Genomic DNA, 23727 nt, shown 5'->3' on the forward strand with positions numbered 1-23727 from the left:
ATCCTTGTAAAACACTAGGAGATCTGAATTTAGCTTGATTATAGCATCAGGAATATTTTTGATTAAAAGTTCAGTAAATATTATTAATTGGAGAAAAATTCAGTGATCGCTGTCTTATACCTTAGACACTGCCATTCCCTTAAGTGTATGGAAATAACTGAAGTAATTGTATGGTAACTTGCCATTTTGCCCCAGTCCCATACTTAAAACAAATTCAGGTGATTGTGATACTTTCATTAAATTTTGATTTGATGATTCAGAATAAGTACTTGACAGATTGCAAAAGAGGTATTTTCTGACTGACCTGATGAAGTGGTTAGTGTGAGACTGACCTGTTCTGCTATGTAAAGATCAATGCCATTGACCCGAGGGTATAAAAACAAACAACTGAGGATACTATTTTTTTTCTTTCTTCCTTCCTCCCCAATCTGTCATCTGACAGGGAGCAGAGAGGAAGATCAGGGATGAAGAACGAAAACAAAGCAAAAGAAAAGGCAAGTGCACTGACTCCAGCTCCCTGTTGAATGCCTGTAAGTAGAAATTATTCCACCAAGTGTTTAAATCATAGGCCTCATGTCACTTACAGACTACAGTTTTTCAGTACAGTAGAATTCTCCTAAAAAGGAGTTACTGCTTGCCCTTTTTTTTTCCTCTCGTAAAATAGCTTCACTTTAATTCACTGCACATGAGATTGTGAACTGTATTTTGCAATGCACAGGATAAATTAGGAACTTCTTCAAGACAGCCAGCAGGAGGCGCCGTAGCAGTGAGTTGCACACCGCAACAGCCTGATTTTGAGAACTTGTGGAGCATCTACAACTCCAACTGAAGTCAGTGGGAGCTGGAGATAGAATATCAGGATTGGAAGGGACCTCAGGAGGTCATCTGGTCCAGCCTCCTGCTCAAAAGCAGGACCAATCCCTAGGCAGATTTTTTTCCCCAGATTCCTAAATGGCCTCCTCAAGGATTGAACTCACAACTCAGGGTTTAGCAGGCCAGTACTCAAACCACTGAGCTATATGCCCCCCATATCTGGAACCTCTGCAAATCAGGTTTAAGGGATTTACTCAAGGCTGTGCAGCAAGACACTGGCAGAGTTTGCAGTACAAACCCAGATCTCCTGATTCCCAGCCTTGTACTCAACCCTAGAGAGTTGAGCTGCCCCTTTTTAGTTAATAGTCTAGTTAGACATTGTTTCTATGCACGTAAAAGTAAGCCCAAGGGGCCTGATGCTGGAATGAGCAAAAGGCTTTTTAGATTTTTCCTTCCAAATGTGTTTGCTTTTCATTCTTAATTCTCTCTTGCAGATCATACTTTTTATGTTGTTTCCTACAGAGCCAATGTTTGATGGTCAATTATAGGTTAAGAGTTGTTTGGTGTAGAGTTTATATCCCTGTTTCTCCTTCACATTGTGCAGCAAGGAAAAGTGTGTGTTCCTTGTCTCTCCTCTGGGTTGTTTAAAGATAATATTACATCCACATGATGTGCTTGTCAGAAGCTCTGCTTTTAACAGCCTGACTGGTTCAATAAGCATTAACCTCACAGCTTGTTTAAACAGGGTTTCCTGACACAGCAAATGTGGGCTGGCCGTGTGGCTTCAGAAGAAGGCAATGACACAGGGAAATCCAGTTGCTTAAGGGCAGTTACAGGGAGGGCAGAGTTTTCAAATGTATTATAAAAAGAAGACTCAACGCTGTGCCAGCGTTTAACAAATGTGTGTGTGTGGGGGGGTGTCTCCTATCCCAAGTATAGTAGCCCAAGCAGAATCCAGAGACCACTGTGCACAGTACTAGAACTAATGGCTGAGAAATGGCAATTGCATGCTAAACCGTCCATTTGTAGAAGTTCATATCTTTCTTCATAAATGCTGCTTATGGGGCTAAACTTCCTATGCTTGGGCTGAGCCCAGATGTGGTGTTTGTTTCTCCATTAAGATGAATACGTATTGTTTGGCTATAAGCATTACAGTTGCTTCCAGAGACCCAATTACTGTATCTATATGGATTGCTCCATAGTAGAGCTGGTTGGCAATTTTTGGTTGAAGTTTTGGAAAATCAGTTTTCCCACAGAAGATTTCCATTTTAGACTAATCGTTTTGAAATTTTTTTCAACTTTTTTTCCATGGGAAATTCAAAATGAAATATTTCATTTTGGGCAGGTTTCATTCAAATCAAAACACTTCAGTTTTTCAACCCAAATTAAAATATTTCATTTTCGGTCAGTTTGACATTAATCTCTGATCATCATGCGAGCTGTAGTTTGGATACCTCATATTCCAGTCTCCGTAGACTAGGTTTCCTGGCTGAACTACATCTCCCATGATGCACTGTGATTTTTCCCACTGGTTGAACTGATGTGCAGCATCATGGGAGTCATGTAACCACAGTGGCCTATAGTACATGTGGTCCACCCAAGAAGTACCCAAAGACAATTCCCATGAGGCACATAGTGGCTAACGGGCACAGATTAATATTGAACTAGACTGAAATGTTTTGTTTTAATTCAGAATGGTGAACCAAAATTTTTCACAGAACCTTCCATTCTGTAAAATGTTGGTACCTTGCCGAACTCTGCTCCACAGTAGTAACAATGTTTCTGTAGTGCTTTCCATTTGAGGATCTCCAAATGCTTTTCAATACTCAGTGACGGAAGCTTCACTGAGGCCCTGTGAGGTTGAAATATTTCCCCTCCCTCCCCCCGCCCCCCGTGCAGAAAGGTTCAGTGTGTTACACAGGAAGTCTGTGGCAGAGGTGGGACTAGAACCTAGATGTGACTTTCCCAGTCCTGTGCCCCTAAGACCATCCTTCACAAATGTTTTTAAATGTGAAACGAACATTGATCAGCTCTGTGTGCTTTTAAGAGGTGATATGCTACTAATATTGAAACAAGGCACACCCATGTTCTAGGGTGCATGAGCTCATAGAGAAGAAGTGAGGTACTGGGGAAAATCTATTAATTCATTTGTTTACCCGTTTAGACAAAAGCCCATTCTCATAACCCCAGCCAAGGAGGGAAGCAGTGCCACCTCACAAACACTTCCTGCCACTCACTGGAAAGGCTGGTGGTAGATTCCTGAGAAAACAGGAGTGTACTGAAAGTGGAGTATAGTCTCCAAACACTGTCATTTGAAATTGGGGTGTGTGGCAGGAACTGCATGGATTTTTAGCAATCGTTTGGGAAGATTTTGCTGAAAATACCTGACATTTGGCACATTCCAAAAGGAATAAGCATCTTTGACCAGGGTGATTTATGGCCCCCAGAATAGGTGACTCTATCAGAGAAGGGGAAGCCTCACACTTTCCCCTCCTATCCCCCCAAAAAACTTGGTTGGGAAATTTTAACAATGAGGTCCCAAGACCCTCACCTCCACACCCACCCCAGCACATCACTGCTTAACAGCAATACATGGCTCTTAAGGAGTACGGCTACAACTGTCATTGTTTTCAATATCCATATATTACAATCTTTGATATCTCTTTACAGTTCCCGATGTCAAAGTGCCAATGCTTCCTTCCCACAAGCGGACAGACGTCACTATCTTCAAGCCATCCCAAGATCTTGACACTCAGCCAGTTCTTTTTATCCCCGACCTTCACCATTCCAGTCTTCAGCGTGGGACTCATGTATGTGATGCTGCTGTGTGCCCATAATATAAAATTAGAGGCATTGTCTGCCTGCGTAATGATATTGTACATAGCCACTGGACTGGTTCTTAAATGTATAACCACTGGGAGCAAAAAGTTCCTGTTAGGTATGTGATCATATAAACCTTCATGTTTCATGGCATAAGCCAAGCCCTAACAAATGGGGGTTAGGAAGAAAACTTGCTTTGTGGGCAGGTAATTCTTCACCTTCCTGTGAAGCATTTAATGCTGACCACTGACAGGATACAGGTCAGACCAGAGCTCCTAGACTAGTATGTTCGTATTGTTGGCTTCTCAGGTCCACTTTTTAGCTAGCTAGCTACACACACTGTAGTAGGTTCCAGTTGATGGTCCCATGTCATTTACCATCCAATAGTCTAATTTAGAGCACCTTTCTCTCTACACTCAAAATCTCTTCTTGTTTTGTTTTAAAGGTCCTTCCTGTTGCACCAGAAGAACTGGAGGGTGAAGGGTAAGAGACTCGCTATTTCATTCATTCTGTAACACTATTGAATTGCATGGTGCTGTAAAATCAGCTAGGAAGGTGAGTTCCCTGCCCAAAGAGCTTGCCATGTACCCTAATATTAGGTGTTTTACTCCTCCCCTTATATAAGCCCCAGACTATAGTAAGACCTGTAAGCAGTACAGGGCCCAGGCTGTCAGTGATGCGGTCATCTCCAAAATGGAAAATCTTGCATAGCAGGCACTCTCCATCACCATGCAGCCAGCTTAACACTCAGGTTTGCTGCTCTGGGCTTTCCAGTGTGTGCCAAAAAATATTCACATTCCAAAGGGATTTGCCCAGAATCTCCAGGTAAATAGCTGATTTGATGTTGTGTTTAAGCAGCACAAGGGGACTCTGTTGTTAGAGAGGGAGCAGCAGAATCAAAGCACTTGGGCAGTTTTAAATAATGAGTATTGACTTGTGTAGAAAGTAATGCCCATTGTAATTAGGGTAATTATTACCCTGGTTCTGAAATTATCTTCATCATAAGATCCATGATGTGACAGTTTCCCTGCTTCCAGGCAAGGAGGCTACTCCTGCTGATGCTGCTGTTGATACATTTTCCCCCCTTATTGCAGCTCTAATATGAAGAGGGGGCCTTATATAACTGAAGATGATTTTATTGCACCTCCCAATAAACTGACCAGAATAGAGGAACCAAAGCGAGGTAATTTTTTTTTTTTTTTTTTTAAGACACATCCGTTGCATTTCCATGAAAGAAAGCCAGGTCAGGGGTAGGAATGCTTTTTCTTTGGGTGGGTCAGGGGTGTGTGTGTGTGTGTGTCTGCTTTATTTTGATGTGCCCATCTGATTCCTATCCGTGCATCTCCTGCTAGCACTTATTTGGGGAGGAAAATATTCTCCTTTTTGCCTCAGCAGGAGAGACAGCTAAACTTGCAAATACATAATTTTGGTTTTAATAACAGTGGAAGTTTTTGTCTTGTGATTAGGACTCCTGGGTTCTATTCCCAGCTCAGACACTGATTTGCTGAGTAAACTTTGGCAAGACACTTAACTTCCCTGTGTCTGTTTTTCCCCCATGTGGAATCTCACCACTTTCTCGGGGGCTTTTTCTGATGGTTTGTAACCTCCCAGCACCCTGTTGAGTAGGGAAGCACTATCATCCCCATTTTGTAGATGGAGAAAGTGGAGCATGGAAGAGTTAAATGACTTGTCTCTGGAGTCCCAGTTACAACCTATCCATATGGCTGTCCTTCCCCTCCGGCTGCGATAAACCAATGCAGATGTTTGCTAAGGGAAAATGAGAATTAACGAGAGCTTGGTTTCTTTACTAAATCATAAAATGGGGACCTTATTCTATGGGTAGCTGCCATAGCATCATATTTATGCTCTATAATAATACTTAGCTTTTATATTGCACTTTTCATCAGTGGACCTCAAAGCACTTGACAAAGGAGGCCAGTATCATCATCTCCATTGTACAGATGGAGAAACCGAGACACGAGAGTGAAGGGACTTGCCCAAAATCACCCAGCAGACCAGTGCAAGAACCAGGAATAGAAGTCCAGAGTCCATCAGTGCTCTGTCCACTAAGCCGCACTGCTTCCCTTGTATAGACGGTTATTGTTGTGTTCGCTTTTAAATCCACCATCCTCCTCCTGCCTTCCTTTGAAGGAGGAGGGTTTAAAAGTGAAAATCTCCAAGTTTAGTTCGCCCCGTTTGACGTAGATGTTACAGTATATTGTTCCAAATCACAGGTGCGTCAGAGCCATGAGCTATCAAACTCAGTAAACAATATGTGCTGCAATACCTAGTAATTAGAGGGTGAATTAAGGACTTTGAAGCTGTTACATGTCCTCATTTCCCTGCTCTTATTGGCTTATTGCTCAGCCTTAATGTAGTTTTTAATGGGGCTGTTTTTCTGTGTAATGGCTCCGTCTACATGAGCTGGATGACACTGTGGTTGTCTGGCTTCTCATTCTTTCAGTCTGGTCTTTGGAGGGGGGAATCATATCCATATCCTACTAGATGGAGCAACATGATTGCTAATAAATATTGCTGAACAATAGCAAGGAAGTGAAATGGGGAAGCAAAGAGGGGGAGAGAAGATTAAAATGGGAGGAAAGTATAGACAGTTGCAAGAAACTAAAGAGAAGGAATAACAAGTTCTTCATCGAGTGATTGATTGTTCGCATCCATTCCAATTAGGTGTGTGCGTGCTGTGTGCACTGACGTCGGAAACTTTTTCCCTTAGCAGCTCCCGTTGGGACAGCAGAGGAGCCCCCTAGATTGGCATCCTTATGGTGGTGCATATAGTACCCTGCTGGCCTGACCCTCCTTCAGTTTCTTCTTACCGTCCATGGCAGCCTTGGAACGTATTCTCTCTCGCTTGCTAGTGATCCCTTAGCCTTTCAGTCTTCTAGTTAGAGTTGTTCTTAGATAGTTATCAGTTAGTTATATACCATTGTATTCAGGTTTCTGGAAGCTAGTTCCAACACCAGCCTTGGGTTTCAAAGCTTGTGCCATGTGCCGCAGGTCTCTGCCTAACAGTGACCTCCGCGACTCCTTCCCCAATGTCTGGGAGAGGCTCATCAGGCAGAGCACTGCAAAATCTGTAAGGCCTTCAAACCGCACACTAAGAGAGATTTTTGCCTTAAGCAGTTGCTCATGCGGGCCACGTTACAACCACTTGCCCCTGACCGACTGGCACTGGGCCTGGCCTCCTCAGAGCGAAGTGCTCCGGTATCCGTACGTGACCCGGCACCCCCAGGCACCATAAGTCGCCGGTACCGTGAACCTCGGTGCTGGAGAGGTCGACTAGTGGCAACTAAGCATCACAAGAAAGGGGAAAGAGGGCACTCTCCCCAAGAGCTGCCAAGGCACTCAGGGAAGCTCCCGGCACTCAGACAGGTTGTGAGTCCGAGTCCAGTACCCAGTGAGATCAGTGCCGATGAATGTCTGGAGGAGGTCCTGGAACACTCCTCCATGCCCAACACTTTTGAGGCAGTGAAAGACCTCATTGAGCTGTCAACGCCAAATCCCCTCCTATGCAGGGAGAAGCCTCTGTCCCGTCCAGAGGGAAGCTGGCAATGGTGCGCCGCACGAGGTCACCATCTTGGCATCACTCACGGCACTGTTCCCATTCAAGCTCGGCGTCCATCTACTCCCCAGCACCTGCAACCCAGTGCGAGGTTACAGCACCGGAGGTGAACCTGCCAGCAGTACCTGCAGCAACTACACACACCTGTCCACGATACCATCACTCGCCCAGCACCGGAGCGTGGCACCAGCAACCTCACCAGCACCGAGTGAGAGGCACCTGTCCTGAGACTCCCAGTACCATGCGTGGTCCCGGAAAGCCAGGCACCACTCCCCAGCCTGCACCTCACGGCACCCTACAGCCGCTCAACGTTTGGCACTGCCCTGTTCCTCTCCGTCAGCATCCTCCGGCTCTGAGGCCAACTCCAGTTGCTCCAGCTTATAGCAAGCATCGAACCGTGGCCAGCAGAGAGTCCCACTCAGCATGGCAGTCACAGTGGCCTCCTCTGAGTCAGTGGCCCTTCTGGACCCCATGGGCCTACCATCAACAGGGCACCATCTCCAGAGCCTCCAGGTCCAGGCATTCCATGCTATGCCATTCCAGGTCACCACACAGGCACACATCAATGGCAAGGGAGGCCACTCTCTCCAGGCTGCCCTCAGATCCCCAAGAGCAACTGGTGATGGCAAACCCACTGCCCATGGCAGTACCCAAGCAGTACAACACCTTGAGAGGTGTCAGCCCTGTCGGGCCCTGAGGTGACCCAGGCCTATGGGGATCCACAGGAGGGTCTAGATGAGGGCAACAAGCAGCAACTCGCATCCTCCTCTTACCCAGATGAGGCGGTGGCGGGTATATCAGTCTTAGGATCGCCACCAATAGGCCACAGGGCTCACTCGGAGCTGCTCCGCAGGATCGCTCTCAATATGGGCCTCCAGGCAGAAGAAACGGTTGAGCAGGAGGATCCGATGGTGGACATCCTGGCTCCCAAGGGTCCCTCCAGAGTAGCGCTCCCTCTCATAAAGACCATACAGACAAATTACTACACTATATGGCAAACCGTGGCCTCCATCATGCCAATAGCCAGGGGAGTAGAAAGGAAATACTTCGCCCCTTCCAAGGGCCACAAGTTCCTGTTCTGCCATCCCTGCTCCCTAATCATTTCAGCAGCCCATGAGAAGGAACGACAGGGCCAATAAGCCTTGGCCTCAAAGGCCAAGGAGGCCAATCGTCTGGACCTCTTCGGTAGAAAGGTCTACTAATCCAGGGGCTTCCAACTACATATAGCTAACCAGCAGGCGATCCTTAATAGACATAACGTCAACTCTTGGATCGCCACATCCAAGTTTAAGGATTGCTTGCCCCAGGATTCGCACTCGGAGTTTGCTGCGTTAATTGAGGAAGGCCAGTGGCTAAGGCTTCGCTACAAGCCTCCCTCAGTTCAACTGACTCTGTGGCCGGAACCATTGCCTCGGGGGTAGTCATGCAACACTCAGCGTGGCTCCAGGTGTCTGGCCTCCCTCCAGAGGTCCAGAACATCCTCCAAGACCTCCCATTTGTGGGCTTAGGCCTTTTCTCAGAACAAACAGGCTACAGGCTGCACGGCCTTAAGGACTCTAGGGCAGTCACTAGGGATAAATACGCTGACAACCCAGAGAAAGCCCTTCAGGCTTCAGGCTCCGCAGCAGAGGCAGTATCAACCCCGCCCCATACAGGAGCCATATCGCAGGCGGGGCAGAAACAACCGGTGTAGACAGCAGAATAACATGCCCAACCAAGGCCAGAACAAACCCCAGCCCAGAAACAAGCAAGGGTTTTGAAGGCGCTTGAGGACAGCGTGCCAACCCAGTACCCGGATCCATCCCCTCAGTTTTTAAACCAGCTTCTACCGTGCATGGTCCTGTAGAACATTGGACTGCTGGGTCTTATGCACGGTACAGAGGGGATACTCCCTCCAGTTCTCCACCTTCCCCGTCCCTCTTCAGGGACCCCTCTCATGAGCAAATCCTTATACAGGAGGTCCATTCGCTCCTCGAGATGGGGCAGTGGAGAAGGTTCCACCGGAGCTAAGGGGAAAGAGGTTTTATTCCCGTTACTTTCTAATCCCCAAGTCAAAGGGGGGTCTCCGACCCATTTTAGACCTTCGTGGACTCAACAAATTTATGGTCCAACTCCAGTTCCACATCGTCTCTTTAAGCACTATAATCCCAGCACCTGGATCTGGGAGATAGGCATCCTTCATGTCAAGGGCAGCATACCAATTTCCATATCGTCATCCATCTGGCACACCATCACTTTCTCCACTTTGTCATAAACCAACATCAGTACCATTTCACGGTTCACCCATTCGGCCTTTCCACAGCCCCCCGAGTGGTCACAAAATGCATGCAGTGGTGGTGGCCTTCCTCGACAACTGGCTACTGACAGGTCATTCCAAGGACAAGGTCCAGTCCCATGTGACAATGGTCATGGACACCTTTCACAGACTGGGACCACTCCTCAATGTACCCAAATCATCACTCATACCTACGCAAAGGATAGAGCTCATGGGGGCAGTGCTGGACTCGGTACAGACAAAAGCGAGCCTTCCAGAACCCAGATTCCAAGCCATAGAGCAGATTGTCAAAACAATTCTTCAGTATCCCACCACAACAGTCAGGTGTTACCTACAGCTAATAGGGCATATGGCAGCATGCATGTATGTGGTCAAGCATGCCTGACTGAGACTCAGGCCTATATAAGCGTGGCTCGCAAAGTCTTACTGCCTGTCCCGAGACCCCTCTGGACCTCATGGTGACGGTCCTGGGGCAGGTACAAGAATCCTTGCATTGGTGGCTGGACTGACCAGTGGTCTGTGCGGGGTTCCACTTCACCAAGCCCCAACCTTCTCTGACATTAGTAACAGACACATCAGATCTGGGCTGGGGCGCACACTTAGGGGATCTGAGGACACAAGGCTTGTGGTCAAGGGACAAGATACCTCTCCATATCAACCTGAAGGAGCTCAGAGCAGTTCCTGGCCTGCCAAACCTTTCACACCACTTTGCAAGGTCACAGTGACAGTCCTGACAGCCAACACCACTGCCATATTCTACATAAACAAACAGGACGGAGCCTGGTCCTCACCCCTCTGCCGCGAGGCTCTTCTCCTCTGGGACTTCTGTATAGCCCGATCTGTTCTGGTGGAAGCTTCCTACCTTCCAGGGGGACGGAACGAGCTGGCAGATTGCCTCAGCAAGTCCTACCACGTGCACGGTTAGTCAATCAGATCGGACATCATACAGTCAGTCTTCCAAAGGTGGGGTTATCCCCAGGTAGACCTCTTCACCACCAAGAGCAGCACACAGTGCCCTCAGTTCTGCTCATTCCAAAACCACAGTCCGGGCTTGATTGCTGACGCATTGCTAATACTGTGGGGGAGGGGCTGAAGTATGCCTGCCTTCCTATCCCGCTGGTCCACCAGGTCCTTCCCAAAATTCGCTGGGGCAGGGTGACGGTAATCATGATTGCCCCATCCTGGCCGTGGCAGCATTGGTTCATGGCCCTACTAAAGCTGTCCGCAGATGCCCCAAAAGCCCTGCCCCTCTACCCAGATCTGATCACGCAGGACCACAGGCACCTTCTCCACCCGAACCTGCAGTCTCTAATCTCATGGCCTGGAGAGCCAGTGCTCTCAGTCAGTGAGACAGATTCTACTCGGCAGTTGGAAACCTTCCACTAGGGCTACCTACCTGGTAAAGAGGAAAAGATTTTCCTGCTGGTGTGAACCCAAGCGCCTTCAACCACTTCAGGTTCCTATCCCAGTTATTTTGGACTACCTCCTACACCTTAAGCAACATGGTCTGTCCCTTTTGTCCATCGGGTGCACCTGGCAGCCATTTCAGCTTTCCATCCAGGGGAGTCTGGGCACACGGTGTTTTCAAATCCCATGGTGGGAGGATTCCTCAAAGGGCTGGAGAGGGTATTCCTGTATTCTCGCCTGCCAGTCCCAACCTGGAATCTGGACCTGGTCCTCTCCAAACTCCTGAGCCCTGTGCTTGAGCCCCTGGCCACTTGTTCCCTGCTCTACCTTTCTTGAAAGGTGGCATTCCTGGTGGCCATTACATCAGCAAGAAGGGTGTCCGAACTGAGAGCTCTCACGTCCGAGCCCCCATACACCATGTTTCGTAAGGACAAGGTGCTGCTTAGACTGCGATCTCCTAATTCCACGTGGGACAGGACATTTGCTTGCCGGTGTTCTTTCCAAAACCCCACACGAGCCCGCGACACTGCAGCCTATGTACGCTGGATGTTTGAAGGGCCTTAGCGTTCTACATAGAGCGCACAAAACCTTTCCGCAAATCAACCCAATTATTCATTGCCAGAGCCGATAGAATGAAGGGCCTTCCAGTCTCTGCATAACGCATATTGTCCTGGATCACAGACTACATTTGCACATGCTATGAGCTGGCCAAGGTCTCAGCCCCAGCGATTACAGCCCGTTTGACCAGAGGCAGGCATCTTTGACTGCCTTTCTGGCTCAGGTCCCCATCCAGGAGATCTGCAAGGCAGCCACCTGTCTTCAGTGCACACGTTTACAGCTCACTATGCTGTCAACCAACAGGCCAGAGATGATGCAGCGGTCAGCAGAGCTGTTCTGCAATCGTTCCATAACTCGTACCCTCCTCCAATGGTAAGCTTGGAAGTCACCTAATTGGAATGGACACAAACAACACATCTCAAAGAACAACAGTTACGAGAGGTAAGTAACAGTCTTTTCAGCATGAGTAACTGGACTGGATATCTGCTGCATTATTTTATTAACAGTTTCTCCAGGCAGCTGAATAGCATGGGCCATAGCCAGGAGACTCTGAAGGATGTGTGTTCCACTTGTTCAACTACTGACTTCTCTAAAAGCATTTCCAGTGTACGCTTTTATCTCATTAACAAATGAAGACAAATGCAGGATAGTTTCAAAGGCAAAGGTGTTCAGCACCTGATCTTGGGACACTTCTGCATGTCTTGTTGCTTGTCACTCTTTCAACAAGCATGTAAAAAGTACGTTTTTGATTTAACTACATTTGTATGCATGTCTTCGCTGCATTATTTTAATGTGTGTTACTCTGTGCTTTCACAGCACTCACTTATGCCTCGTCCTCAAGGAACAAATATATATTAAATCATTCTCTGGTTTGCATTCAGTGTTGCTGTATGTCCGAAAGGAGTCGGAAGAAGTCTTCGATGCACTTATGCTAAAGACGCCATCTCTGAAAGGTCTAATGGAAGCTGTAAGTATCAGGGCAGTTCATAAAACCTTGTGCTCATGGCTTCACAGACCGGACACAACACCTGGTTCCCTAGTGTTAGACCCTAAATACTTGGAGTATGACTGAGCTTGAATCATAGCCACAGCTTGAGTCATGTAAATATTTCTGTTGCTTCCAGTTAAAAAGTAGGGGCTGGTTCTCCACCTAAGTGACCTTTGAGTACAGGGGAGAACACTGCAGTTAACTCGTCAGCTTCTACTTAAAGCTGACTTTGAAAAATAGAGCAAGCAAAGAGTTCCTTACTTCATTGGTGCTGGGGTGGGGTTAGCTCATCAGGGGAGCAACTAAGTCTTGGCTCGGCTCCAGTGAGCTTAGCGATAGTTCCTGATACATTCTAAGTAGTGATCTCAGTCAAGAATAGCTGGATTCTAGAAATATTAAATACATTTGCTTGGGATCTATTTTTCTATACTTAAGAATTCACCGTTTGAATAATCTCCACATAAGAAAGCAGATGTGGCTTAAATATTCATGTAACTAGTGATTTTTTTGGGAAACTCCATTTTTGTGTGTCCAACTTAGAGACCTCTTAAATGGGTTTGATTTTTTGAAGAGTAGGTGCTGCTCAGCACTCTGAACATCAGGTACCTTTTAGGTGGCTCAGACTGGATGTCCAAAATCTTGATGCGCCCAAAATCACTAGTCACATTGGAAAATATACACTCCTAGGTTTGTTTTTCATGCAGATCCTCTCTTCACTGAGCTGCAGAAGACGCTTTTTTCAGGTTTTCCCATTGGTATCAAAATTAATCCTCAGGGTCCTACTTTGTGACTGTTTTTCATAGTTGGGGGTAACATTTTAATTAGTTGTTGGAACAGTTTCTGGAGCATGTTCAAATTACTTATATTTTTGTCAGTCTCTCATTACTTTCTGTTTTCCCTCCAAGCCTAGCAAATTGTATCCTCATTCCCAGGGACTATTTTAATGCTAAATTTCAATGTGTTTTTGAACAAGGGTTACAGCAGAATATCTATTTTTGCAATGAGAAAAGTGGTGGGTTTTTTATTATCCATAATAAAAAATGGCTGAAGGGATTTTGCTTTAACTTTTTATATAGACATGCCCACATACACTCACAAATAAAATTCTTCTTTAGTCTAAGACCATGCCTGGAAAAAACAAATTAAAATCAGGAAGTTGTGAGCATGTGAAAACTGGGAGGTGGGAATGGAAACTGCTGTGCACCCTTAACTGTAGCTCTTGCTACTGGCTACAATAGTGTGAGTTTTTTAAACTACATCTGTGCTGCACCACAGTGTAGATTACAGGGGTGTGAATTGCAGAGCACACCAAAAATTTGTGCTCTAACTGCTCTGTGTGGAGGCTGCTGGTACAAACTAAAAAGGTCTCTGGTTTCAAACAGGACAATGTGAACACAAGCTAGATACTTTTAGTTTGCACCAGCAGCCTCCACGCAGGGCAGTTAGTGCATGAAATTTTGGTGCACTTTGCAATTCACACCCCCATAGTCTGCATTGTGGTGCAGTGTTGACAAGCCTTAGACTGCAAAATATCACCCACTCCTCCAGTTGCCCGCTGGGGTGCAGGGGAAGTGTAGAGGTTCCTTTGGGGAGTGCCTGTTGAATTTACAACATTGAAACTCCTTGGTCATTTGATTTTACTTGCTTGGTCTTTGTCCAACTGGTGCCTTGTTAAGGTTGAAGGGTTTGAGTGCTATCCCTTTTATATCACCTTATTAGCCTTAGCCTTGGGATCCAAAATCCATTCCCTAATCTGAGATTCTGTCATGGCTGTTGTGACTTGCACTTGCATCTAATCTTTGGGGGGTAAAGGGGGAAGAAGAGGAGTTTATTAACCTAATTGTAGCATGTTCTACTCAGACCCTGTTGTAGGAGCAAGCAGAATGTTTGCACTAGAACAGATCTAAATCAGGGAATCCCCACCTGTTACTGCTTAATGCAAGATGGATATTTGCTATCAGTGTGAGATTAGAACGAAAACAGACTGTAGCTAAAGCAGCTTGCCAAAGAAAATTGGATGTAGAACAACAGCAGCCACTTTGTTATGGATTTTATGGTGGTTTATGTAATAAAATACTTAATGAGGTGACTGCTGTTTTTTATACTGAGCTCATTTTGCCAGTTTTATTGTGGGATATTTGCAGTCATCTTCTTTCCTTAGCAGAGCATGTGAGTTCCTTACCTCATCGCTTCTGGGAGGTGGGGGCTTAGCATGTCCTGCCCTCTCCCAGGGGTTTCTCCATTGATACTTCCCCTCTTCTAGACCACCCCCACCACTCTGAAATCACATGAGTGTAACTTCAGTAATAGACCTGGTTGGGGTGCCCAATCCCTTTCTCTTGCATGGATGAAGAACAACACAGGCTTCCACTGGCGGGCTATAAAGTAGCTTCTGAAAGTGGGAAAGTTGTGCAAAACATATGTAAAAACCAATTCAACTACCAGTGTGTTATCTTGAGTGCAAAGAGGGCTGAAGTGTGATCAACAGGGATCCTAGAAATTCATTTGACATGGAAAAATGCAGAATTTGCAATTTTATAGACTCTAGTTTCTACATTTTTTTAAAGTACATAATTAGTAACTACATTTTACTGAAAGTACCAGTGTCACCTATTCAATGAGCAAAACCTCCCCCTCTTGTGGTTGATCTTTTTTTTTTAAATGTGCTTTAAATTTACATAGCTAAACATACTCTAATAACCTTTCTATACCGGGAACAGTTTGAGACAGATTGGACCCCCCTTTCTGGGATGCCACCTGATGTGCTGGGGTTTAACTGAGCCTCTTCTGCCCCGTCAGCCTGGGTTCCCTCTCCCCGCTTTGCTGAATTAGGCTCTCCGGCCTCTTGCAGCGTGCGTGCGCGCACACACACACCCTGCGGAAGTCAGCTCTGTCTGAGAGGGCTCCCCTAGCATTTGCCCACCCCTTTTGGGAGACAAACCCAAAATACTACTGTCTTGCACTGTAGAGAATTATTTGTACAGCGCAAGCTCATAAAATTTGCCCTCTTCCTCAGTGTGAAGATATGTGCACGACTTCTTGCGCCCCCCCCGTTAGAAATTACAAAAACTAGGTTTAATAATAAACAAAACAAATGTTATTAACTACAAAAAGTAAATTTTAAATAATATAAGAGATAATGGACAGACAGAACAAAGCAGATTACTGACCTAACAAAGCAAAATACTCAAGCTAAGCTCAATATACTTAAGAAACAAGTTAAGAAATGTAATTTCTTACCCTAATGTTGTTTTAGGCAGGTTGCAAAGTTTCTGTGGTTCAGAGTTCCAGTTATTTCTTTCTAGCCTGAGACAGGGGCCCAGTCTGGACTCACCCCACACCCCTGCTTGACTCTATTCAGGTGGCTTTAGCAGTGCTTCTTTCTTGGGCAGACAGGCCATGGAGAGGAGGAGCCTCGTTTGCCTTCCTCCCCACCCTTAAATAGGATTTACATAAGGCGGGAATCCTGTTTCCCAAATTTGACCCCTCCCTCTTCCCTTCCAGTGGAAAGTTACAAGAAGTCCCAGGTAATATTTAGTATCAGGTGTCAAGACCACCTGACTCTGTAGGATCACAGTGTCCATGAGTCAGTGGCAGTACGGAGTGTCTGCAGAAAGACCAAGCCTTTTCACAGTCCACTGTCGTCACTGGTGGGCCATCCTCCCTGTCTGGTTTTTTCTATTATACGTGAATTGTTAGAAGTGGGTGTCACCCAAAGTAGCAGAGTTGAAATACAAACGCATAATCAATATTCTTAACTTCAGATACAGAAATGATACAGGCATACAAATTGGATAATTACATTCAGTAAATTATACGCTTTCCAATGATATCTTACAAGATTCACTCAGTTACGTCATATTCATGTCATAAGTATATTTTCATGAAGCATATGGAGTGAAACATCGCAGGTTACGTAATGGAGTTTAGGAGTTTGTGTTTTAAGGCATCTGAAATTTCACTTCAGCCTCCAGATGTGCGTAATTAAAGTTATGAAAAGATGCTGAAAACTTGAAAAATCACCCCTTAAGATCGTGTCACTGAGTTTGGCAAGGACAAATTTCACATGGATGGTGATGTGCTGTACTATTTGCGGCAAGGCTGTAGATTACGTTCCAACGCAGACAATTGTAGAACACATGGAAAGTGCTAACCATAAACAGAAAACGAAAACAAGACTGAACAGCAGGGCCATTGACAACAGTAAAATAAGGAAAAAGAAAATATCTTATAGAGCTGGAAGGGACCCTGAAAGGTCATCAAGTCCAGCCCCCTGCCTTCACTAGCAGGACTAGGTACAGATTTTGCCCTAGATCCCTAAGTGGCCCCCTCAAGAAGTAAGCTCACAACCCTGGGTTTAGCAGGCCAATGCTCAAACCACTGAGCTATCCCTCCCCCTTGAAACAATGCACTATAACTGGATCATATATAGTGGCTAGAGAAACTAAAGTTTAGCATTTCATTTTACTTGCAGAAAAATGAGGGTTTTTTATTGGAGAATTTTATTTATTTTTTTATCACGGAAAACTAAGATCCCTGGTGAGCAATGCCCACTTTCTTTAAGGCCTGTTCTGCCATACATAAAGCCACCATGGTGTGGAACCCAGTTACCACCCGATAGAGGCAGTCGTGGTTAGAACATGATTCAGTTGTTTATTGAAATCAGAGGGTTTGCTCAGTCGTGAGAACAATTTTATTTAGTTGTTTAAATATGGATGTTTGAAAAATTTGACCAGGAACTTTAAAGTGAAAATAAGAAAATTAAGCATTGAAACTGACTGCATTCCTGTCCTAGTAATTAATCCACTGGTAAACTGGAAATAATAATTAAAAAATTGTCATGTCCTGTTGATTGGATTACTTTTTAGGAATGTCAGTGTCACTCTTGCAAGGCAGGGGTTTTGTTTGATTTACATCATTGTGTCATGCATCTGAGTAAAAGTGAAATACAAAGTGGCCTACAGTCTCCCTGATTTTGGGACTGTTTTCTTTTTATGTTCTAGATATCTGACAAGTACGATGTTCCTTTTGATAAAATTGGAAAAATCTTCAAGAAATGTAAAAAAGGGTGAGTATGTCTTAAGCAGCATCTACCGCAGCTTTCCAAAGAAAGGGTGATATCTTGCATTATTGTCTGGCCCTTAGGGAAAAAAATACACATTATAAACCCCCAGCATGCACACATGCTCCCTTCATACACAACACAGATGCTAAATCTGTTCCAAAATTCATAGATTGATTGATGGATTACAAGACCAGTAGGGACCATTTTGATCATCTAGTCCGACCTCCTGCATAACACAGACAACAGTACTTCTCTGAATTGATTCCTGTTTGAACTAGAGCAGATCTTTTTTTAGGAAAACACCAGTGTTGATTTTAAAATGGCTACTGATGGAGAATCCACCACTGCCTTTAATTCCCTCACTTTGTTTTAAACTAAACAAAAACAAAAAATCCCTGCACTTTTATTTCTAGTCTGAATTTGTCTAGTTTCAGCTTCCAGCCATTGGATCTTGTTTATACCTCTGTCTGCTAGATTGAAGAGCCCTCTATCAAAATTATAATCTGTTCCCTATGTAGGTATTTACAGACTGTAATCAACTCTCTCCTTATCTTTCTCTCTGTTAAGGTAAATATACTGAGCTCCTTGAGTCTTTCACTGTAAGGTTAAGGCATATTTTCCACCCTTTAATATTCGCATGGCTCTTCTCTGAACCCTCTCCAATTATTTATCCTCTTCTTTTGAATTGTGGACACCTGAACTAGACACCGTATTCAATCCTTAAATTTTGCATGCCTTTGGAATGTGCTGTAAAGAGCTGTCCTCCTATGAGTCAAAGGACTAAAGCAGAACTGCCTAGGAAAGCTGTGAATTGAAAGTGTGCTTTGCTAACCAAAGGCAGGTCAATTTAGACAGCCATCTGTATCCATAAAGACCATTTCAGGAAAAGAGGAAGTGATCTGATATGTCCAGATTGCAACAATTGAACTACCATTCCTGTTGTGTTTTGTTTTTTGTCACATCTGTAATTGTAAGGTTGTGTGCAGTGTTGTAGCTGTGTTAATTGGCCATTTCACCTTTAATGGTCCCTTGAAATGTGTGTTCACTACTTATGCTAAACAGCCTGTTCCTCCTTGTATTTAGCCGTGACACTCTGGGTATGTCTACACAGCAAAGAAAAACCCACGGCTGCCTTGTGCCAGCTGACGTGGGCTGGCAGGCTCAGGCTTTGGGGCTGTTTCACTGCTATATAGACTTCTGGGCTCGGGCCTGGGCCTGCAGAGTCCTAGAGTCTGTGCTCCAGCTCAAACCCAGATGTCTACATAGCAGTGAAAGAGCCTCACAAGCCATGTCAGCTGACATGGTGTCTATTTGCTGTGTAGACATACTCTCTGAGTACTTTTCCCAGACATGAGGAGGATCTTGGTGAGGCAGACAAGCTTTTGAGCTACACAAACAGAAGTTGCTCCAATAAAAGATACTGCCTCACCCACCTTGTCTCTATATTTGTTAGGTGTCCAGCTGAACCAGTTCAGAGCTTTGTGAACTGTCCATGTGTCTTGAAACTGATTTACAAAGATTGTGGGTCAGGAGTGCTGTGTTGAGAAAAGGTTTTCCCATCCCATGAAAACCTTCAAGATTTCAAAAAATTTCCTGTTCTGCTGTGGGACAAACCTCAGACCTTTTGATATTTTCTGCAAAAATATAGAGGATGCACCTCAGAATAACCAAAGCCCACTTGGTTATGGGACTTGCCTGGGATGCCTCCAGCATCCTGATTCAAAGCAGGGACTTGTACCTGGGTCTGCTGCATCCCAGGTGAGTGCCCTATCCCCCAGGCTATTCTGGGATGGGGTCTGTCTTTCCTGTTGGAGTTGTTCCACTTTTTGTATAAATAAACAAACATTCATTGGGACAGAAAGTAAGAGACTGACTCTCTGGCCCAGTGCTTAGGGCATTCACCTGGGATGTGAGACCCTGGTCTAAGTCCCTGCACCAGTGAATATTTATTTATACAAAGTAGAATCGGGAGAACCAGGCCCAAGACCATGCTTTGTCTGTGTGTCTTGCATTCAGGTGAGTGTCACAACCAAGCATATGTGTGTGAGAGACACTCTCCCCCAGCTCTGTTTGTCATTTTTTAGATCATTCTCTCTCTCTCTCTCTCTCTCTCTCTCTCTCCCCCTTGCAGCTCTGTCAAATTGTGGACAATGGTTTGTAAGTGTGGCTTGAAGCAGCAAATTTTGAAGCAGATTAGATCAGTTAAACCAGTGGTTCTCAACCTTTCCAGACCACTGTACCCCTTTCAGGAGCGTGATTTGTCTTCCATATCCCAAGTTTCACCTCACTTAAAATCTGTTTGCTTACAAAATCAGACATAAAAATACAATCGTGTCACAGCCATACTATTACTGAAAAATTAGCTTATGTTCCCATTTTTACTGTATAATTATAAAATAAATCAATAGGAATATAAATATTGTACTTACATTTCAGTGTATAATATATAGAGCAGTATAAACAAGTCATTGTCGGTGTGAAATTTTAGTTTGTACTGACTGCACTAGTGCTTTTTTTGTAGCCTGTTGTAAAACTAGGAAAATATCTAGATGAGTTGATGTAGCCCCTGGAAGATGTCTGAGTACCCCCAGGGGTACATGTACCCCTGGTTGAGAACCACTGAGTTAAATCATGATAGGAGATGAATTGTCAAAGGGGGTAGCAGAGATCCCAAGTTATTTCTGGGCAGTCCAGAGGTGTTCTCTTAGCTTTAAATTAGCAACACTTAATGCATTTCTGGTAACTTCTGCACTTTAAATGGTAATACTTACCAGCCTTACTTCCTAGAATCCTGATCAACATGGACGACAATATTGTGAAGCACTATTCGAATGAAGACACCTTCCAGCTACAGATTGAAGAGGCTGGAGGATCTTACAAGCTCACTCTCACTGAGATCTAAAACCAAAGCCATCAAACCTCTGTGGATTTTAAATGAAGGTCTCAGATAAACATTTTTCTGTAATTTAGTCTGCCGAGTAAAACACTAATCACTTTCTCTAGAAGAAACCCAGTGGGTGAGTTTTTCCAGGGATCGGAGCAGTGTTTGTTTAGCAAAGTTGCTACAGTCACGTTTCTGTTCTTCCATAAGGACAAAACAATGCTCATTAACTCAGTGCACTTGAAATGAGTGAACAAAGATATCAGGAATTAAATAATATTTATGTACAAAAACATTAGCAAATGGGAATAGGGAGAGAAGCCTTGAAATAGTGGTGATATTCTAATTTCTATTTATCTATTAAATATTCATATGAGCCTATCAGCTAATGGTGTCTTATTGGACTGCTCTCCGCTAGATGCAGCTGCACAACTCCCATTCATGCTAATGGGAGCTGCAGGTGGATATGGGAGACTAGACTCAATAATGTTTACTGCTGAACAGGGCATGTTGCTGAAATCACTTGTATAATTTTGGGGAGAATGTAAAACTGCCTTGTTCATGAAGAACTTACCTAAGTTACTGGGTGAACTCATTTGACATGAAGCTGTATTGTATATAAGTGCAATATATTTTTGAAGGTTTGTAAATGTGTACATATGAATCATATATAATATATATATATAAAAATATGGTGTTTGTGTGTATATACAGTGAATATATGCAATGAAACCTCCCTAAAAGGATACTATATACGGGCCAACAGTTATTTAAAAACCTAGTATTTGCCAAACCTGAGCGCACATTGTATAGCATGCACAGAGATGACTTGTTTAAAGAGGATTTTCCTGAACAGAAGGAATGATGCCTACTATACAGCAGATCCCTCTGTACAGAGAGGTGTGGTGGGTTTATTTGGCAGTATACAACACAAGCTTAAGTTCTACAATGGCTGTTACTCATATTCTGTACCTGTAGTGAGATTGTGTATTCTCAGTCTTGAACCTGAGAGGAGCTGTGGGCTTTGCTTCCCGGGATAAGCCAACCTCTTGGGTTTATGAAGAAGTTTTCCCTATGACCAGCTATTCTGTAACTGCCTGCTCCAGGATTTCCCACACCACCTTCTGAATCTGGTGCTGGCTTCTGTCAGAGACAAGATATTGGACTAGAGGGGCCACTACGCTGATCCAGTCTGGCAGTCCCTATGATCCTGAGAACTTGATCCTGCCGGTAAATAGATAAGGATTGAGAGATTAAGGCCCAAACCACCAGTAAGGCCATGTAGCACAATGCTTGCAATCCAAGAAGGTGTAGGGGGAGTGGGTCCTACAGGCTGTCAAGCAGACTATGCTCAGAGTTCATCAGGAAGCATCAAGCCTGCATCTGCGAGAGGAGAAACTGAACAGTGGCTGCCTGTGACCGAAACACTGTTAAATATTAAAATATTTAATATTAAATATTGAAAATTGCTGCTATGCATTGTATCATAGCCTTTACTCTGACTATTCCCCCGTCTTCCAGCACCAGGCCTGCTTCCCCTCCGTTACTCCTCAGTGATCAATTTGGTGCAGGGACAGAGATCTGCTGACCTACCAAGCACTCCATATTCCATGCTGTGTGAAAATCTCTCTGTACAGGTGTTCAGCAAACAGTGAGTGCTCAGTGCTTTTGCAGACTGCAGACAGCATGTAGAACTGAACCCTGGAAAAGAAACATGCCTGTAATGCCGTGGGCATATTGATGAGACTAAGCACATCCGGTTTTAAGGAAAAAACAGAAGTCTGCTGTACTCTGTTTCTCTGAATTTACTGCAATTTGGGCTTCCATTTATGAATTCGGGGGGGAAATGTTACTGTGGCCAGGGAATTCTTATACACTCACGTAGAAGTGGAAGTTTTATTACAGAATCAGTCTAGGGCTAGGGAAGTAGATTTAGATCATTTATAGACATAAACTTGATATGAATGTTATTTCTTATCACTGTTATCTTAATGAAGTATGTGACTTAAATTAGGGAGTGTTTTCCACTATAAAATACTCTGGGAAATGGGTCTTGTAATGGTAGCAACGTTGTATGTTTTATCAAACTGGAGATTTTGGTCTTGCCTACTGTTTTTTTTTTTAATTGTATAATTGAAGAGGTATTTTAAACTAAAGCTATTAAATTTTATATGTCCATTTCTAATTCTGACTCTCTCTCATGTAATTAACAAACTTTAGCCTCCGTTCTGCAATTTTAAAACAAAACCAACCAAAAAACCCAACCTCTTCATTTCTTACAGATACCAACCAACAGAGGCGCCCTTTGCTTTGTTTTTATCTTCTCGTAGCAAACACCAAAATTGTTAATATTAATTAGTTTCAAGCCAAATAGACCACTTGAGAGAGATTGTGTGCGCATGTGTACGCGTGCATATTTTGACAGTTATTAAGGTAAGAGATCATTGGGCAGTTCCACTGAAATTAATGGCAAAACTCCCATTTGTTTCAATAGAGTCAGGATTTCATCCATTGTTCTTCTAACGACTGTGGAGGTCTGCTGTCACTAGTACTCTAGTTCTTTCATTGAACTGAGAGGTTTAAAAAAGTTCAGATGTTTCTTTCAGTATTGCCGCCTTGTCATATAGGAAGCATTTTCTAAACTCTCTGCCTGTCCCTGAAGGCAATATGTACTTAAAAAAAAAAAAAACGGGAAGAGTTGCTGCATCATATGCACCAATTTGCATGGCCTGATTGCACTTTGGTAAACACAGTTGGTTCATAGTTTACAGTTTGGTACCTCTGAAAATGTAATTCTGTCCAGCTGGAGACTTTACAGCCCAGTAGCCCTGAATGGAACACTGGGCATTACCAGTCCTGCCAGTTCTCAAGGTATCAGCCTCTTCCTGCTTTTAGCTGGAACTGGGTTCCAAGGGCTTTCCTAGGGGAGCTGACAGAAGCCTGTGTAGAGTTACAGTTAAGTAGCTGAATGAGTGGATCCTTCTTTATCTTGTCCAGAGGAGAATTAAACTCAAGGGTTTTTTTTGCAAGGAGAGGTGAGGTTTATTTTATTTATTTTAGTGCTAGTGAAAAGTGCCAGATTGCAGGCTGGAGTGTGAAGATCTCTGCTTAGCCACAGAAGAGGTACAGTCTGAGGGATGGCAACACAAGCTCCCCTACCTTGACCTACCACACTTCTCAGCCTATAGTGACTCTGCTGATTCTACTAATGAAGGTGCCGGTTGGGGGGAGGATTTGGCTTGTGTGACCTGAGCACCTGACCTGTCCCTGGTGAACACCAAGCTCCTATCACAATCTGCTGGGGTGAATACAAACTTGCTCAGTGCTTGTTTCAGACAAGGTG

General features: G+C 44.4%; 1 protein-coding gene across 4 annotated transcripts in view; it reads left to right on the forward strand.

Moving 5' to 3' along the window:
• The window catches only part of GRHL1 (grainyhead like transcription factor 1), a 91997-nt gene extending 69428 nt beyond the window's left edge, over positions 1 to 22569 (forward strand). For 2 of the 4 annotated variants that reach the window (XM_050950780.1, XM_050950777.1), the window contains exons 10-16: positions 443 to 530; positions 3484 to 3623; positions 4079 to 4116; positions 4728 to 4816; positions 12332 to 12417; positions 17442 to 17506; positions 20291 to 22569. In XM_050950780.1, coding sequence (XP_050806737.1) covers positions 443 to 530; positions 3484 to 3623; positions 4079 to 4116; positions 4728 to 4816; positions 12332 to 12417; positions 17442 to 17506; positions 20291 to 20405 — 621 coding nt within the window. In that variant the 3' untranslated portion in view covers positions 20406 to 22569. Of the gene's footprint in view, positions 1 to 442; positions 531 to 3483; positions 3624 to 4078; positions 4117 to 4727; positions 4817 to 12331; positions 12418 to 17441; positions 17507 to 20277 lie in introns of all 4 variants that reach the window. The other 2 variants (XM_050950778.1, XM_050950779.1) reach the window with 2 other exon arrangements.
• The last annotated feature ends 1158 nt before the right edge of the window (positions 22570 to 23727 follow it).

The sequence above is a fragment of the Gopherus flavomarginatus genome, chromosome 4 (assembly GCF_025201925.1).
Source record: "Gopherus flavomarginatus isolate rGopFla2 chromosome 4, rGopFla2.mat.asm, whole genome shotgun sequence".
Lineage (NCBI taxonomy): Eukaryota > Metazoa > Chordata > Testudines > Testudinidae > Gopherus > Gopherus flavomarginatus.